Source organism: Lissotriton vulgaris, unplaced genomic scaffold, assembly GCF_964263255.1.
Source record: "Lissotriton vulgaris unplaced genomic scaffold, aLisVul1.2 SCAFFOLD_746, whole genome shotgun sequence".
NCBI lineage: Eukaryota > Metazoa > Chordata > Amphibia > Caudata > Salamandridae > Lissotriton > Lissotriton vulgaris.
In genome coordinates this window covers 702,558-720,014 of record NW_028253106.1, presented here as the reverse complement: position 1 = coordinate 720,014, position 17,457 = coordinate 702,558, and the positions used below count along the sequence as shown (strand labels likewise).

General features: G+C 41.1%; 1 protein-coding gene across 1 annotated transcript in view; it reads right to left on the bottom strand.

Moving 5' to 3' along the window:
• The window catches only part of LOC147661164 (prolow-density lipoprotein receptor-related protein 1-like), an 887,002-nt gene that overhangs the window by 191,304 nt on the left and 678,241 nt on the right, over window positions 1-17,457 (bottom strand). The window contains exons 19-20 of the mRNA XM_086951270.1: window positions 13,023-13,261; window positions 12,208-12,337 (exon numbers count right to left, since the gene is read on the bottom strand). Of these exons, the coding sequence (XP_086807396.1) occupies window positions 12,208-12,337; window positions 13,023-13,261 (369 nt within the window). The remainder of the gene's footprint in view (window positions 1-12,207; window positions 12,338-13,022; window positions 13,262-17,457) is intronic.

Genomic DNA, 17,457 nt, shown 5'->3' with positions numbered 1-17,457 from the left:
GCTCTCGTTTTGTACAGACTGTGTCCCTGATATCTCTTCGCATTCTTCTACGAGTAATTCAATACTAGAGAGTACACAGTTGGGTGCTGCGTTGAGTGACTTTTTAGCCTTCTTTCCTTTTTTCCCATTGTTATGGTCAGGGCCCCCTTCGATAGACTTTCTTTCCCCCATCAGTCTTGATTCCACACCTAATATAGGACAATGTTATATGAGACCGCTTCAAAACGTCCCACTTGTTACAGTACCTTTTCCAGCTGGGCTTCTGGAACCACAACTTAGGGGGGTGGCCCAGCCCAGGCCCTGCCTGTCCCGGACTGTCGCAGACTGTCCGCCCGTTGTCTGGGCTTCGTCCGGGTGCACCCTGCGCGCTCCCGCGATGCGGGAGAGGCAGCTTGTCTTTATGCGCCTCCAGGCACGGAAGTGACTCGAGGTAGGCGGCGTCCCGGTTCCCGCAAAGGGTGTTGGGAAGTGTAGTTCGGCCTCGCAGCCCGCAATCCCCACTCAGCGGCCGTTTCAGCAAAGCCGGCAGCGGGGGAGAGTAGCCACAGGACCCCCAGCCAGTGTCACAAATGCAGGAAAAGACCCCCGCAGGGGCAGCTTGTCTTTATGCGCCTCCAGGCGCGGAAGTGACTCGAGGCAGGCGGCGTCCTGGTTCCCGCAAAGTTTCATTTTGTAACCACGATGTGTTGTCAGGCAGCATGTTATGTCATCAGTAAAGCAAGCTGCGTAATCACACGATGTGCCGCGTGACTCCTGGTTGATGCGTCTGGGATTATGGTTTTGTAGTTCCCAAATTACTTAGTCAGCCACTATATTTAAAGAAAACACTATTGTTTTCTTTTCGAAGAATGCTAATGTTTTAATGTATTACTTGTTGTACTGGCAACTAGAAATATCTTAAGTGAAGTATAGCTTGCTCAATCTTTTTATATTTTAGTTTTAACAGTCTGGTCATAACATTTCTTTATTATGTTCATAAAATTACAATCGGACATTATAAAAATGGTGGTCAATTACAAAACTTGCGAAAGAAAATTTTATGTCAGATGCAGCATCACAATGAGCTGGGTCTGACCATTAGGTCTGTAACTGGAGACCGTTCCTTTTAGATCGGCTTCCATGCCACCCCATCATTAAGCCCATTCTCAGTGGCCGGTAAACAATAAATCCATCATCTATTTGCATAATTTACTTTCCATATTGGCACATGAAGACGTGTTTATTGCAATATACCAATAAATCATTTTCTGAAAGTTCCTTCAAGGCGGTGAGATTTGTTTTTGAATTTTCTTGCACCAGAGTGTGCTACTGTGTTAGTTTATTCTTACTTTTGCTTTACTGGTCACAATCCCTATGTTTAAGTCCACACATACAAATGATGTATACTACATTCTTCAATTCAGTTAGTGTGGTGCTTCAATACCCAAGGTTTTACAATCCCAAATCAATCTGCCTACATGTTTTTTAGTGAGTGGATAGACGTTGCAATGTCTGCATGGGAAAGGCCTCCAATTGTCGGGAGTTTCTATAACGCTCTTATTCGGTTTGATGGATGAGCGCTTTTAGGTCTGGTGTGTACCAACTCAGCGTTCAGTGGTTGGCACCTTTTAAATCAAAACATTGGTTTTACAAACTTCAAAGGTTCTGTTGTGAGAATCTTTAAATGGCTCTGGATTATCTTCTGTCTGGTTAGAATGAACCCATTAGCTGGTTACACAAAACTGTCACTGGTTTGTTAAATAATTAATAGTTGTTCATGGAGGATTCTCCTGGCCCTTTTCTCCACCTTGATGATCCTTATTGGGTTTGGTTTCTCTTGTGAGATTATTTGCAAGCTTGCTGAAGTCTGAATTTATGGTGTAAGTGTCAAGAACAGATGTGCTGGTATTCCCCAAGGGATCTGGGATTGAAGCTACTAAAACGTAATTCAGGTCAGTGGTTTTGGGTGTACTTTACATTTTAGTGTTTCTTCATGGATCTTTGTCACAGAGTAAATATAAGATCCCCTCCTTGCCTGTGGTGATGGTAAACTTCAGATATTGGCTGACAATAATAAGAAATCAACCTATTTTATGCCTTTGCAGAAAAAAAATATATTGTCTATATATCGTGTCCATAGGGCGATGTGTGACAAATAGATTGGTCTGATGTAGCAACTGCTTGGTCTCAAAATGCACAGACAGGCCAGACAAAACAAACGTACTGTGCATCAAAGAGCCAGATGTTTGCAGGAAGAAATTTTCATACTTTAAGATAGCCTTCCCACCAATATCTTTGGAGGAGATAACCACCCTTATCACCCAAACAAAGAGTGGGTGTCCTTCGGATATTATTCCAGCACGGGTTATTGCTCTTCTCAGCGATGAGCTGGGCGGAGGAATTCAGCAAGTTCTTAACCTTTCTCTGAGCCCTGGGGAAGTTCCCCAAGGCTGGAAGCAGGCTTTGGTCAGACCTCTACGTAAGAATAATTCCATTCCCTGGACCGATCTTACAAACCTAAGACCCATCTCCCTCCTCCCTTTTCTAGGGAAGCTTGCAGAGAAGTTTGTAAATCGGCATGTATCTAAATATGTAGAAAGTGCGGGGGGACTTGACCCCTCTCAATCGGGTTTCAGGCCCAGGCACAGCACTGAGACCGCCTTGCTGTCCGTCGCGGATGATCTCCATATGCTACAGGATAAGGGTTATTCCGTTATCCTGGTGCTTTTAGATCTGTCAGCGGCGTTTGACACGGTCACATGATATCATGACCTCCAGACTTATTAACATCGGTCTGGGAGGCAAGGCGCTGGCCTGGCTAAGGAGCTTCTTCATCAAGCGCACTCAGAGTCATACTGGGACCATACCAGTCAGAGGAGGTGGAGATCTCTAAGGGGGTGCCCCAGGGCTCTTGCCTGAGCCCAACGCTTTTTAACATCTATGTGGCACCCCTAGCTAACATCATGAGATCCCACGGGTTTATCCCTGTATCGTATGCAGACGATACTCAACTCCTCTTCCCCTTCAAAATCATGACTCCTGAGGTGCGTAACTCCTTCGCCCAGGGGATGAACGAGGTGGCTCATTGGATGGCAGCAAACTTCCTTCAGTGTAACGTCTCAAAGACCGAGGTGATGCTTTTTGGAGAAGCCAAACGATTGTGGACTCCTGACTGGTGGCCTCAAGATCTAGGCCCAGTCCCTGTGCCCAAAGGGGTGGTGAAAGATCTAGGAGTCAAGCTGGATCAGGAGCTTGCCCTTAAACATCACACTAATCAAGTGGTAGGCTCCTGTTTCCATGTTATTGGTCTTCTCCGAAGGGTTTTCCCCCTGTTACCTGATACCACCAGGAAAACTCTAGTTCAGTCACTTGTGTTGAGCAGACTGGACTATTGTAATGGTTTGCTGTTAGCAGCCAATAAGGGCATCATTAACAAACTCCAAGTCGTGCAGAACACGGCAGCACGCTTGGTTTTGAATGCCCCAGCACGTACCCCCTCAAAACCATTGCTGAATCAACTGCATTGGCTTACTGTGAAACAGAGGGTGTTGTTTAAAACAAGCTGCATCATCCATAAATGCCTCACTGGTAAAGGTCCTGACTACCTAACTAAAAAATTTGTCCCTTACATCCCCTCGAGAACTCTGAGATCTGGTGATCTAGAGTTATGTGTCCCCAGGTTCTGGAAGACCAGACAAGGAGGAAGGGCTCTGTCCGTAGCAGGACCAAAGCTCTGGAACGATCTTCCTTACGACATTAGAGTCTGTAAGGAACATATTCCTTTTAGGAAAAAATTAAAAACTTTTCTGTTCAACTACTAGTTCCGTTTAGGCATTACTAAACCCTAAGATAGAGCCTGCTTTGGTCTCAGATGCTGCTAAAGGCGCGGAGATACTCCTCAGGGAGTCGATTCCCAGCGCGTTATAAGTATGTAAATAAAATAAATAAATTCTGTTAGTGCTATATGGGTACTATTTAAAATGATCGCTTCGGGTGTGATGGAGTTCCAGATAATCATTTTCAACAGAGACTATTACCCTTAGTGACTTCTTTGGGTGGGCGGGAGGAAGGGGGGGGGGATGATTTGACATTCAGAGTTACCAGTATTTCAGTTCATGGCTAAAACTATATTTGCTCTAAGATATTAAGCATTCCTTATTACCCATCACATATGACGGTAATGAGATGGAAAGGTGTCTTAATGACATACAAGCAGAGACTGGTTTCAGTAGTGAACCTATTCCCGGAGACAATTGGTCTTTCGGGTGATAGAATTCTTCCTTAGGGTACCTTTGGTAGGTTGTAGAAATATGGCACTCATGGCGGATTTTCTAGGAGGAATTCGGTTTCTTGCTTTGTGATCCAATTGTGGTCTTCTGCATTCTTCTTTAAATACAAAGAGGGGCACCGCAACTCAAACTGACACGGCACCAAAATGACTGAAATGTCAAATATATTTCCCTATGGAACCACTTCACAAAAATCAATGCAGCTGCCACTCAGATATGTATCACCCAAGGGAGCACAGTTACACCGGATGCGGGAAAACTTATGTTCACTTTAATTTAAAAAAAATCAAATATTTTCAATAAAAACATTCAATATATTAAGTCATGAAACATTCAAAAATCATAAAATCTATATTCAAATCAAAACCCGGAAAAGACTCTAAAATACAATCACATTTGTCATCAGGGTGTTAATTGTAAATAAAACAGATGATACACAGCAAGAGTATAAATTCTGTCAAAGTGTGGTTCTATATTCCACAAATGTAACCCAAAACACAGCGTTCCGGTGCGAGACACTCGGTAATGTGCCATATTCAACTTAGGACACTTATTGCTGGTGCCACAAAGTATCTGTTAATGCTATATTGGTACGTATGGTTTCTCTGCTAGGTAAGCCGATTCTGCGGCACCATCGAGTATTCACTCAATTATTGCATCCCTACTTATGGTTAGAAAACCCCAAATGTTCCGTTGTGGGGGTTTGGGCAAACTTCCCTTCCTCATACATTTGTGTTTTCTTTACTTTTCTTTTTTGGTTGCCCCCGTAACGTTCGTTTACAATGGCTCTTATTAAGAGTCCTCATAGTGCTTCAAGGTCCTTCGATCCTGCATTCTTCACCATAAATTCAACATCCTCCATGAAGTCTTCTGTTCGATCCCTCGGATTTCTTGTATTTTATAGTGCCACACAAAAATTTGAGATATTTTTTTTTGTACATATGGATGGACATCACCACGGCAACTACCCCTTTAAATGTCGATTTAATAATCACAGATTCGAGGTTCGATATTTCCTTTAAGGTTTCTTGTTCAGCCCTTGATAAGTTGTGGAATCAGTTTGCTGGACGGTCTACAAAAGCTAGTGGTTCATGTGGCATAGTTGCTGTTAAAGGGTTGAATCCAGATTTCTTTTGTAAGTAAGCATTAGTCTGGGTCGGTCATCTCAATTTCTTTGCTGGCAAACTAGATTGCCAACATGATCTTCCAAGCAAAATCCTAATATATCTGTGTCTTCTTGAAAGAGCTCCTGATTTAGTCAAACTCGCCTTTGGTGGTAATGTATTCTGCTTGGTGATCTCTAGGTTGTTCCATTATACCCACGGTTTATCCCCCCACCCCCGCTCTGCCTTTGCCCAAAACGGGTACAGTGGCATAGGGAAACCAGGTGGCAGTGGAAGGAGTGATTAGCATATGGATTCCACCCAAAAGGTGTTGAAATTGTGAAGGACCATAGGATTGCTGATAGTTTGTGTTCATACCAACCTCTTTGTCCTCTTCTAGTCTGGGGATTCATTGCCACTTCAATCTGATTCTGAGGAGTAACTTTCATTGAGAGAACTGATTTTTCTGTACACTTATACTGACAATCTGGTCTAGAGTAATGAAATGCTCCTTCCAACGACAAGTGTGCTAGATCTTTCTCAAATTTCACAATCTGACCGAGGAATTATTTGAATTCTAGTATGGTCTTATTGGTCTAACATTGTTGCTGAATGGTGGGTTTTTAACGCCGTCTCACTGATATGGATCTTAAACAGAACGGCTGAAAGTTTCTGCTGTTTGTAGAAGTACCAGACAGTTCATAGTGTACTTCTAGGCAAGAAGGGACCAATTATTTATCATTCAACAACATGCAGGGTACATGTGTTGAACTCTAGAGGAAGTGGGATTTAGGTTTTCAGTCTGGCAATGAGCACTCCAACAGAAGTTGTCAATCTTCCAGCAGTATTCGGATTTCTTAGTGGTGAAAGGCCCAAGTAATAATCATAACCGCAGTGGTGGTTGAATGATATGAAATTATTCTTGCCAAATTCTAAGGCTGATTTCCAGCCAAACCTTTTGGCACTCCCTCTGCCTTAAGGCCTAAAGCATATCAAAGCACTATTCTACTCTTTCCAAGGCAGTAATAAGCTAACATCTCAGATGTCCATGTGCTTGCCAAATTTCAGGTAACAAGGAGTCCTCTGCCTAATGTTATCACCAAACACTCCCTTCCAAGTGAGGAAAGGAGTCAGTTTTTGAGGAGGTTCACTTCAACGACTTAGTTATACTATGGCCTGTCTTTGGGCCCTTTGGAGTTTTCATTCACATCAGCTTGTCTTTGTGGAGGCACTTATCTTAACTACCTTCCTCTTGCATTAATCGGATATCAGATTGGTGTTAATTGGAATGCGTGATCTAGTATGATTTTATTCCCCTGGCCTGTCTTGCGACACTTAGCAGCAGAACTGCTGCAACGAATGGCCTGTAGTGATAGTTAGATGATGCAGCGACAGTACTTTGTACCTTTCTTGAAAGATCTGAGCTATGGAAAACTAGTTACTAATTTCTAGTTCTGTGCCAAAAATGAACGACCTTTCCGAATATAATTTGTGACAATTGAACGAAAATTTAAGTTTGCCATTAATTAGGTTGCCAATAATTAGGACAAAGCTTCAAAAAGGGAATTCAAGCCAGTTCCGCAGGTGCGGATTTAAACAGAAAACAGACTTCGCCAAAGGCAAATGCACTTTACCCTCAATTCTATCTTGGACGTTGTTACTGCAGAAACGTTCACAATAACCGGCTCTGAATGTTTTTCTTCTAAACATTAAGTAAATTGCCTTGAGGGGCTTGAAGCTACAGGTTACTGTTCATGTATTTAATTTTCAAAGTGGGCTTTAACTTAGCAGAGGCACAAGGAGGCTCAGCTCTGTGGCTAGGTTTTTTAAAGTTTCCAATAAGAGTGGTGTAATGCGACAGCATCTCACATGTGACATCTGAGAATAATGGCACTTGGGCAGTAGGTCACTTGCTCTGGGAAGGGTTTATCAGGATGCAAACCTGAAATACGCTAGCAGTTCAATATTCAATAAATAAAATACACAGAAAAGGCCAAGTTACTGCATGTTCCCGCACAAGTGGAATATCATAACGAGAGGAGAGGGGTAGTGTCTACTGAGCAGTTTGTACTACACAGGATGTAACAATGTGTGCAAGCACCACACAGGCCATTTTCGGCCGGTTTACAGTGTAGTTTAGACAGTTAAGTATATTTTTGTTAAATGACAATTTAAGGTATTTTTAAGTAAAAAGGATATTTAAGGGTTTAGGATTTGTTATGGTTTAGAGGGTAAAAGAAGGTAATGGGTTTTTAGAGTGCACAGGCAGGTAAAGGAAGGTATGGTTTTTTTTAGGGTTCAGGGGAAGTTAGAGGTAATGGGAGGTAATGAGATCTTAGATTCAGATAAAGGGAAGCAATGGAGTTTCAAGATAAATGTAAATATATACATACTTTTTTTTTTTTTTTTAAGAGTGATTGTAGCTTTCCCTCCAATTAACCTCTCCCAGAAAAATTAACTATATAGATCTATAGATAGATATAACTGTTTGATCTTTGCATTAGACACTATTGCTCCTATTAGAACTAACCTCTCCAGCAGATTAGCTCCTTCTGCACCTTCGTTCTCTGAGGCTCTCAAAGCAAAAAAAGTATGCTGGAAAAGACTTGAACAGTGCTGGAGAAGGAACTAATAAAGAGGATACATTAATTTACATCCGTGCCGAAATGCTACCACTCCTCCATCCAGAAAGTATAGAAAACGTATTGATGCTTCCATTTCTGAAGCAGCTAATAAGCCAAGAGATCTTTTTAAAATTGTAAAACAATTCTGTCTCATTCAACCACAGAAATCGCTCCTACTCCCTAGATGGATCTTTGTCAAGACCTCTCAAACTTTTTCTATGAGAAGGCTCAAAACCTTTTTAAACAATTTTCTGCTTAAACTTAATCAGATGTGGTGACCCTGGTTTTTTACTTCTGGCCCCTGCTTATGAGGTTTGACCCCATTTCCTTGGTGGATTCAACATTTGAATTAAGGTGTAAATCTGGATTTCCATTAGATCCCTGTCCTCCTGCCTTCTTAAAGCTAGCTGCTGACGCGGTTAATCATACTATTAACATGCTGACAAATAAATCACTGGAATTGAGAGGTTCCACTTTGCTTCTACAGCAGCTCGAACAGTGCTTGTTTTTAGTCAGCGGATCTTCAAGTTCTTAGCAATTTTAGGCCCATTTCTCTTCTCTACATGGTAGCTAAACTTTTAGAGATAAGTTTTAATAAATAGTTGTAATTTTTGGGAATTCAATTCCTGTGCATGATTCTCAATCGGAAGTTAGCTCGGGCTACAGTACAAAGTCCACTCTGCTGGAAGTATTGGACTAATTAAGGAAAAACTGTCAGATATCACCTGTTTTGCTGATGTTGCTGAATTTGTCTTCAACCTTTCACACTGTCTCCCATGTCATCTTGATTGAATTGAAAGAATTTGTGTGGCCAAGCTTTGCTTGAAAACTTGTGTCGGATTGTTCCCAAGCAGTCTATCTTCCTCCATTGACCTCTTCCAAAACTCTGGTATGTGGAGTCCCCCAAGGCCCTACACTTAGCCCTACTAGTTTTAAATCTGGAGCCTCTTGCCAAATTGGTGGAAGCATATGGGATGCATGTGGTCTCCCATGTGGATGACAGCATCTCTTTAGCTTTCCATGAACATACACCTTCATCAACAAGCTTTTTTAAGAAGTGTTTAAAAGATGGGGTGGCTTGGATGGAGGAAAGTTACATTAAACTAAACTCATAAAACGGAGGTTCTTTTCGTTGGCACCAAGACCATTCCAGATGATAGCATGTGGTGGTCACCGGCCTCCTGTTTTGTCACCATTAGCTCTTTTAGAAGAATGCTCCACCTCATTCCAATGGACTCCAGAAAAAAAGAGTCCTTGCTTTGGTTACAGCTAAATTATACTATGCCAATAATAAATTTAGGCATCACAACTTTGCTCAAAGGCTTCAATATATCCACAATACTGCCACTCGACTCAATCTGAAGATTCCCTCTTGTTCAGCTATTTCCCTTAATTTGCGCCATCTACCCTGGCCTCCCTTGGTTAAGAGAATTCAATGTAAGGTTCTCACTTTGAGTCTAAACCCATTAGGGGCCCTTTATATCTGAGGGGACACAGGCCTCATTCACAGTCTGGAGCTTTTAGGTCCAAGAACCTGAAGCTCTCGTATGTTCATCACATATGTATAGTCAGACGAGGCTTTCATTCCTTTACTTACCTGGCTACCAAATTGGGGAACTTTCTGCCGCTCAGTCTACGCTGCAGATCTTCGGAATCAGTTTTTAGAAGCAACCTCAAAGCGTAACTGTTCTAGTACTCTTATGGCGCTGCAATTGTCATTGTTTTTCTCTGTGCTCTTGGCTAGCCCCAGAACATCTCTGGAGGTAGCTGTGGTTTTTGCAGCTGTGTGCTTTACACATGCCATGAATTGAATCTTTATCTAGCAGTGGAGGACACCACTGCATAGTTATAGTTAGGACCCAGTTACCATATAAAGAGTGTTTTTGGTTTTCGAATAACTTTGGTGGCGTTTGACAAATCTTCATGGAACTTTCCCAAAAATTCGTTCCAACTCCGCTCCTTACAGGGAATTTTCGCAGTGATCCGTTGAGTGGAGGCAGAGGAAAAAATAATTGTGTCCCAAAACACTATTTGCCCCGTGTAAATTCCATAGGAATTTTTGAACTGCGCTACAACCCATCCAGCTGAACTGCATTACACCGAATTCGATAGCAAGCTATATATTTTCCCAGAAAATTTGTTTTTTTTATTTAGTGTAAATTGGTTCAATAGTTAGAGAAATTAAGGTTCACATTTTATGTATAACTGGACAGTTGAGTTTGCAGGCCTCTTGCGGGAGTCACACTGAGCACGCAACATGAAAAAGAGCAATCTGTTTGGCCAAGATGGCATCTTTTCCTGTCTGCTGTTTCAGTCCTGGAGGAGTGAAACGCTCATGTTCCGATTGGCTGGCAGCGATAGGAAGAGAAACGTGCAGCCACCAGTTCTGGACATTGACACGCGGGGGGAGAGGGCCATCCAAGCAGGACACCGGGCCAAGCTCCCCCAGGCAAATAAAACAAGAAAAAGTTTGGTTGCTATGTACCCGTTGGACTCTCACAAAAGCCAGCAGGACTCCATTGCTTGGAGAGTGTAACAAGAGGACTTTGGCTGCGCTGGTCCAAAGTAGAGTCCTGCAGTGCCCAAAAAAAAGGGGGGAGAGGGTCTTCCAGACCAATACCATGACACCACACACATCCAATGGTCGTGCGAGGTGAGAGTGGCTGCTTGCAGGGAATTAGGTGCAGTGTCTGGCCATAGTGATCAAAACCATACTGCACGCGGCCAAAGGCGGTGAAAGGCTGGGTGCAGGCCCTGTGACGAACCGCTTGCGGTGCACAGCCAAAGGCCATGTGCTGCAGGAAGGGATGACTGTCTGGGAAGGGGGGGATAGGAGCAGGGTCTGTCCAGAGGCCGGGCTCTGTAGCCAATTCACAAAGTGCACTGCAGAAGGCCATGCTCAGCATAGTTACTTATGGTGATAAAATATTACTCTACATTAAAAAAATCTAGAAATGCACTGCAAAAATAAAAGTTCGTTATGGTAATATTTTACTTTGCATTAAAAAAACTCAGAAAATCGCTGGCAAAATCAAAGTTTAAGCAACTTTATAGTTGGGTAAAGCACTCCGTTTCAACGTAACATCTTAAACAAAAAAAAAAAACACTGATATTCACAAGTTCGAGTTATTTTAAGGAACTATAACTCACTCGCCATGCACTGTTTATGACCACATATTACGTCACTGATTACATTTTCATTGATAACACTGACATTTGACATGACAACACTGAGCACAGCGAGGGCATGACTTAGTTATTTGAAATAACTGGTGAATTTCTGCATTTTTTCAGTTTAAAATGTTACATTTAAACTGATATTTTCACATAACTAAAAGTTCACTTTAACCTTTGTTTTTTCAGAGAAGATATGTATATGTGTTAAAGTACACAAATACATTCAAATGAATAAAAATGTACAGTAACATGCATATAGATATGTTCTATACATATAAAATATCAGTTGGTACAAAACAAATATTTGTAAAATACAAGGTTGTAAAAGAATGCTTTGGAAACACATTGTAAAAATCCATGGCAAAAGTATGCGTTGTAACAACTGATTAACGAGGAGAACTTCTCACCCCATTGTGAGTACTCACCACAACCTAGTAATATCAGTATATGAATCTTGCAGTTACATGATCTGTCCAAGTACTATGTTCTACTATAAACACCGTTTCCTAAGGAAATTATATTTCGTTGAATAAAATGTCAAGATAAAAAGATACTGACTTGCTACACATTGTTTATCTTCTCTCAACATTGATTGTGGAGGACATCTTTAGTTATCACAAGGCTGTAAGTATAAAGATTGACTCTAGCACATACAAACACTACCAGACATTAGGGTGGAGAGCTCATCCAACTGCTTGATGCATTTAAATGCAATTGATGTATTTTGGGGGTTTAGTGAAACTCACCACATTGGGCACAACAAAGCATGCCTTAATACCTCAGATCACAGGCCCTCCAAGAAACACAAGGCAGATATACCTGGGCTTGGCCAGTCACCAAATGGAATTCAAAGGACTTCCATGTCTAATCACTGCAGTGATTTCAGTGATAATAGCGAATATTGATCTGACCTCTTATACCGTTAACAATTCTATAACTACTTCCCCAGTGATTGGCCAGTTACATGTGAGTGCATAACTTATTACAAGGACTTACTCCAGTTCTCACACTACAAAAGAGGATTTTTAAACTTACACTCCTCTTCATCGCTTCCATCTGTGCAATCCTTCTTTCCATCACAGTTCCAGAAGTTAGGAACACACTGATTTCCACTTGCACATGAGAACTGGAATTCACTACATGCGATTGCTTCAAGTTTGCAATCCTAGAGCATAGAAACAAAAAGTCAGTCTTAATATGTAACTATTTTATGTCCTGCACATACAGCATTGGCCTAGTTTGAAGTTTGGTTTTCAAAGCCATCTAGTGAGAAAAGAAGCACAACAAACAATACGGGCCCATCACTCCCTTGGAATAAACTTTTGCTGACAACTTAAGGTGCAGCGATTTTAATAGGCTTTAGTGCATATCAAATGTACCGGCAACAGAGTGTCGAAATCATCCCATAAAGTTGTCTGTACAAATGTAATACTTCATTGTAGAAAGGAAAACATGCCAAAACAATAGGACTGACAAGTGAGGAGAAGCAAAAGTTGATTAGTAAAAAATAGGGGGTTACTCTGAACAATTTAAGCTATTATACCATGCATTTACCTGCTTCCACTTGTTCCACCAATCTCTAGTGTTCATTTGAATAAAAAAGTGAGAAATTCTGTAGTATATCTTCAACACAAACTCCACTGGAAAAGCTGCATGTGACTAAGACTTAATGGACTATCACTAAATAAACTGATTTTGCAGAAAGGGTAATTGTTACATTGACCAGATTTATTACAGGTTTCATTGGAGCATATGTTTGCTGCATTAAAGATTTTCATTTACTTCTAAAATGGAGGCTTTGCAATTGCCACAATCACAAATGTAATTGATAGAATGTAATTAACCAGCACCTTTTCATCTGTGCCATCGTCGCAATCAGCTTCTCCATCACAGAGCCATTCCTTGAGAAAACACCCAGTTCCACTCTGGCACTTCATCTCTCCTGATCGACAACGCAGGGGTTTGGGAACGGTACAATTCAATTCATCGGAGTGGTCCTCACAATCGCTGTCCCCATCACAGCGCATGGAAAAAGAAATGCACTGGCCATTCTGGCACGAAAACTGGGAGCTGCTGCATTCTTTGCGCACTGCATAAGAAAAGAACATTAGTTAAAGTCAGAATTTTTATGCACCTCATTTTAGAAAATGAAAACGTGAAGGCATCTCTAAACTGGACGGATTTATTTGATAAAGGCTATTATAGGCCTCCGTCAGCATGATAGGAGGTGGGGCGTTACTCTCACCTCCTCAGAATCTGCAACAGTTACCTATTATAATGTAATATTTATACATGCTAAAACTCAAACACTGCTGGTACAGACTTATGTACAATGTAGGATCTCAGATTATCACAAATCACCTTGTGAACTCAGACAATATGCTAGGTGATAACAGACAACTAAAAAAATTCTTATCGACTAAAAATGCGAAAATAAATTCCATTGTCAATTGTATGGCGTTCCAGTATGCACTGCAATAAAAAAAATATAGAAAATGTAAATTATAAGTGTATGGAAAAAGTATTTAGGATCCAAATGTATGCAATCAACTTCAGTACATTTCAAGCCTAAAAACCTCAAAATAAGATCAACTCCACCATTCAACCATTTCTTAGGCATTGTGTGGCTATTTAACATTCACAGAACTAGGTGAGACTCCAGTCTACATAGACAAATCAAAAGGCTCACATTCCATAAAATGGTCATGTGTTATTAAAAGAGATCACAACAAAAGATCTAAGAAGTAAGAAAAAGAGCCCATCCCAGCATTTTGCCAATTAATTTGAGGCAATTTTCTTCAAGAAGGATTTTGAAATTTCACGGTCAACCGCATCAAAGACCTGATTACAGCAAGGTCTGTAGTATCTTAAAATTCACCTCTAAGTTTGGCACTGAAGTAAATGGCCAAAGGAAAACTACATATTCACAACCATCCTACTTGTTTCTCGTGAACATTTCCTGCTGCTTGGTGTAATCATTATTGCTCATGAGCTGCAAACCGCAAGAAAAATCCTTGTCCAATTGGATGGATGAAGGGAAACAAAAGCATAATACTGAAAAAAACAATTTAAAAGGAAGGAAAAATCTAGTAAGCAGACTCAAACTACAATTTCACTACTAGCTATGATTGCCAGACGAGGACCAACGAGGGTTCACAGAAGCCTGAGGCAACAGTGAAGTCTGGGTTTTGCAGGTTGTGTCGAAGTATGCAACACAGCAAACAAATCATCGCTGTCTTAAGAATATATAGGTTTTGACTGATCAAAAAGGGCCCATTTAACCGAGAACTGGGTGAGTGAAATTTGCTGCCATATGATTTATCCTATGTATTTAGCAAAGTTATTTTTTGTGGAAATGCTCAGTGTTCCTGAAAAACCTTGACAGAATTAGTTTTCTAAACCATAAACATGCAGAAATCTGTACAAGATTAGCAATTTGCCTACAGAAGTGTAATATAAATATGTATGTCTAAATGTTTTCTTTATTTCTCCTTTAGAAAAAAGGGATTATTGCTTTTTTTATTTTAGCATTAAATTCATTCTTTTGTCAAAAATGGACTCCAGTATACATCTCCCACTAGAACTTATAAGTTATGCATTTGCAGTTCATAAATTAAATAAAGGTAAATTATGGAAATGTCGCACATCTCTAATCTCACCTTACCTGGGCCGAAAAATTGCATTCAATTGCTCATGGACTGAACAGCTAGATGGCAACCACTTGGGCCAAGAGTGCGGGGACTAAAAATACATTTTTCTTATCCCTTAGGCTACAATATAGTAGCCAACTTGGACAGGGCCATGAACATGAAAGTAGGATGCATAATTATGTGCTTAACCCATATATGGTACTCTTTGAAAGCACAATATCCAGTAGAGAAAGTTTAAGTGAAAACCTGGAGGCAAATTATTCCCAGAACCAACCATCTACCAATGTATTGGCTAATACTGCATATCTACATATTATAGACGGGATGAACATATCTAACAATTAATGCTATTAACAGAGCAACAGGGCTGATCAAGGGCAGCCAAAGGCAATGAAAGCAAATCTACAGTCACACTGTACCGAAAACCTTGGTTTTCAAGAAATCTTCCAATTCTACACAATGTCCCACTTTTTCTAGGCTGAACTAGTATAAATTGTTAAATCAAAAATGCACTGGATGCATACAGAAAGCATACAAGAGGCTCTAGGACAACTCAAAAGAGTCTGCTAATAAGAACTTCTAAAATAGCCCCTATACCCAAATCATGAATTGCCATGAAGACTGTTTCTAGTTGCAAGACAAAGCACTTCAGAGCTAAGAGCAAAAAAAATGGACACTGTCAAAAATGACAAATTGCCATCTGGTGGACAGAAAACCCTTGAAATACAACTTATCACAAGGTCAGTCTTCATGAAGAAATCAAAACAGCAAATTTCTAAATCCAGTGATTCAGTGGTCATCAGTAAGTTTTGGACTTGGCTCTTTCTGCAGGGTCATGCCCAGACTTGGCCTATACTTCATTTGTGCTGAATTCATTTGTTGGCTGTAGGACACTGCACTTTACCAGTGCACAAGTGCTTGTGCACTCTGCTTAATACATTGAATTGGCTTATACCCAATTGGCATATTTGATTTACTTGCAAGTCCCTTGTAAAGTAGTACTACCTGTGTCCTGGGCCTGTAAATTAAATGCTACTAGTGGATCTGCAGGTCTGAATGTACCACCCACTTAAGTAGCCCTTTAAAAATGTCTCAGGCCTGCCATTGCAGTCTGTGGGCAGTTTTAAACGGCCATTTCGACCTGGGAAAATAAACATAGTGAAAGTCCCAAACCTTTCTTTTTAATACATACACATCACGCTTAGGATAGGCCCTAGGCAGCCCATAGGGCAGGCTTCAGTGTATTTAGAAAGTAGGACATGTACTTTTATGTTTTACATGTCCTGGTAGGAAAAACTCCATAAATTTGTTTCACTACTGCAAGGCCAATCTCTCCTGAAGGATAAAATTGGAGTCGCGATATTACATTTTATGAGTAAAATTTACACATGGAAAGATATGATGAAGTTTGATTTTAAACTGCAGTTCGCAAAATGACACTTTTAGAACGTTGCAAACACAAGGAGATGAACGGAGCGCGGAAACATTTCAGACACTCACTCCCAGTCACAGATCCATCATAGTTCTTTAGCTCACTTTGCCACCCCAATTCAGACACATCAATATGCAAATCAGTCTTGACCCAGTGCCTCATGGGAACAGTCCAGCCCGAACTGCCAAGTCAGGTCTTCCCTGGACTGAAAACAAGCATCCTGGGACCAGTTTCGGGCTAACAGCCCTCATCATTCAGGCTAGCTTGAATCCAGTGGCAAAGTGAGCAAGGGAACGACGTCTGGGCATACCCTGTCAACTTGGGGCAAAAAACGGGATACCAAAGCGAATGATGGACAGAGCGTTTGAGCAAATCAAGCACTCGCTCCCAGTCAACTGATCTGGGTTTAATTTATCATCATTCTTTAGCTCACTTCACCACCCCAGGTCAGACATGGCCATATGCAAATCAGTCTTGACCCTGTGCCTCATGGGAACAGTCCAGCCCGAACTGGCAAGCCATGTCTTCCCTGGACCGGAATCAAGCATCCTGGGACCGGTTTCGGGCTAACAGGCTTCATCATCCAGGCTAGCGTGAATTCAGTGGCAAAGTGAGCAATGGACCCATGTCTGGGCATACCCTGCCATCTTAGGGGGATCAAAACAAACAAGGAGATGGAGTGCTGAAACTTATCAGACACTCACCCCCAGTCACAGATCTGGCTTGAATCAATTGTTTTTTAGCTCACTTTGCCACCACTGTTCAGACACAGCTACATGCAAATCTCATTGGGTGCAAGGTCAAGACTGATTTGCATATGGCTGGGTAAATGTATGACATTGTTCTGCATTCTGTCCATCAATTGATCTTTTTACTTTTAGAAAGCTTGCAATTTCTTGTCTTACACATTTGGTGCCTGCCTGCAGCCGGTCTGTGGGTCACAAGAAATTATAGTAAATATGAGTATCCATTTCTTACAGAAAGAAATAGGTTTCCAGTTAAAAAGGAAGAAAATCCAGGCTTCAGAACAGTTGCCCCCACATCGTGAAATAAGATAAAAAAGCAGAACAAATCTCGACTGAAAAACAGGTATTATGAAAGAACACCTAAAGTTTGTCTTAAACAAAAGGAGGGGGAAGCAAAAACCAACTATGACTCAACAAGTGATAAATAATACCAAAATTGTGTATTTGTCTCTAGTAT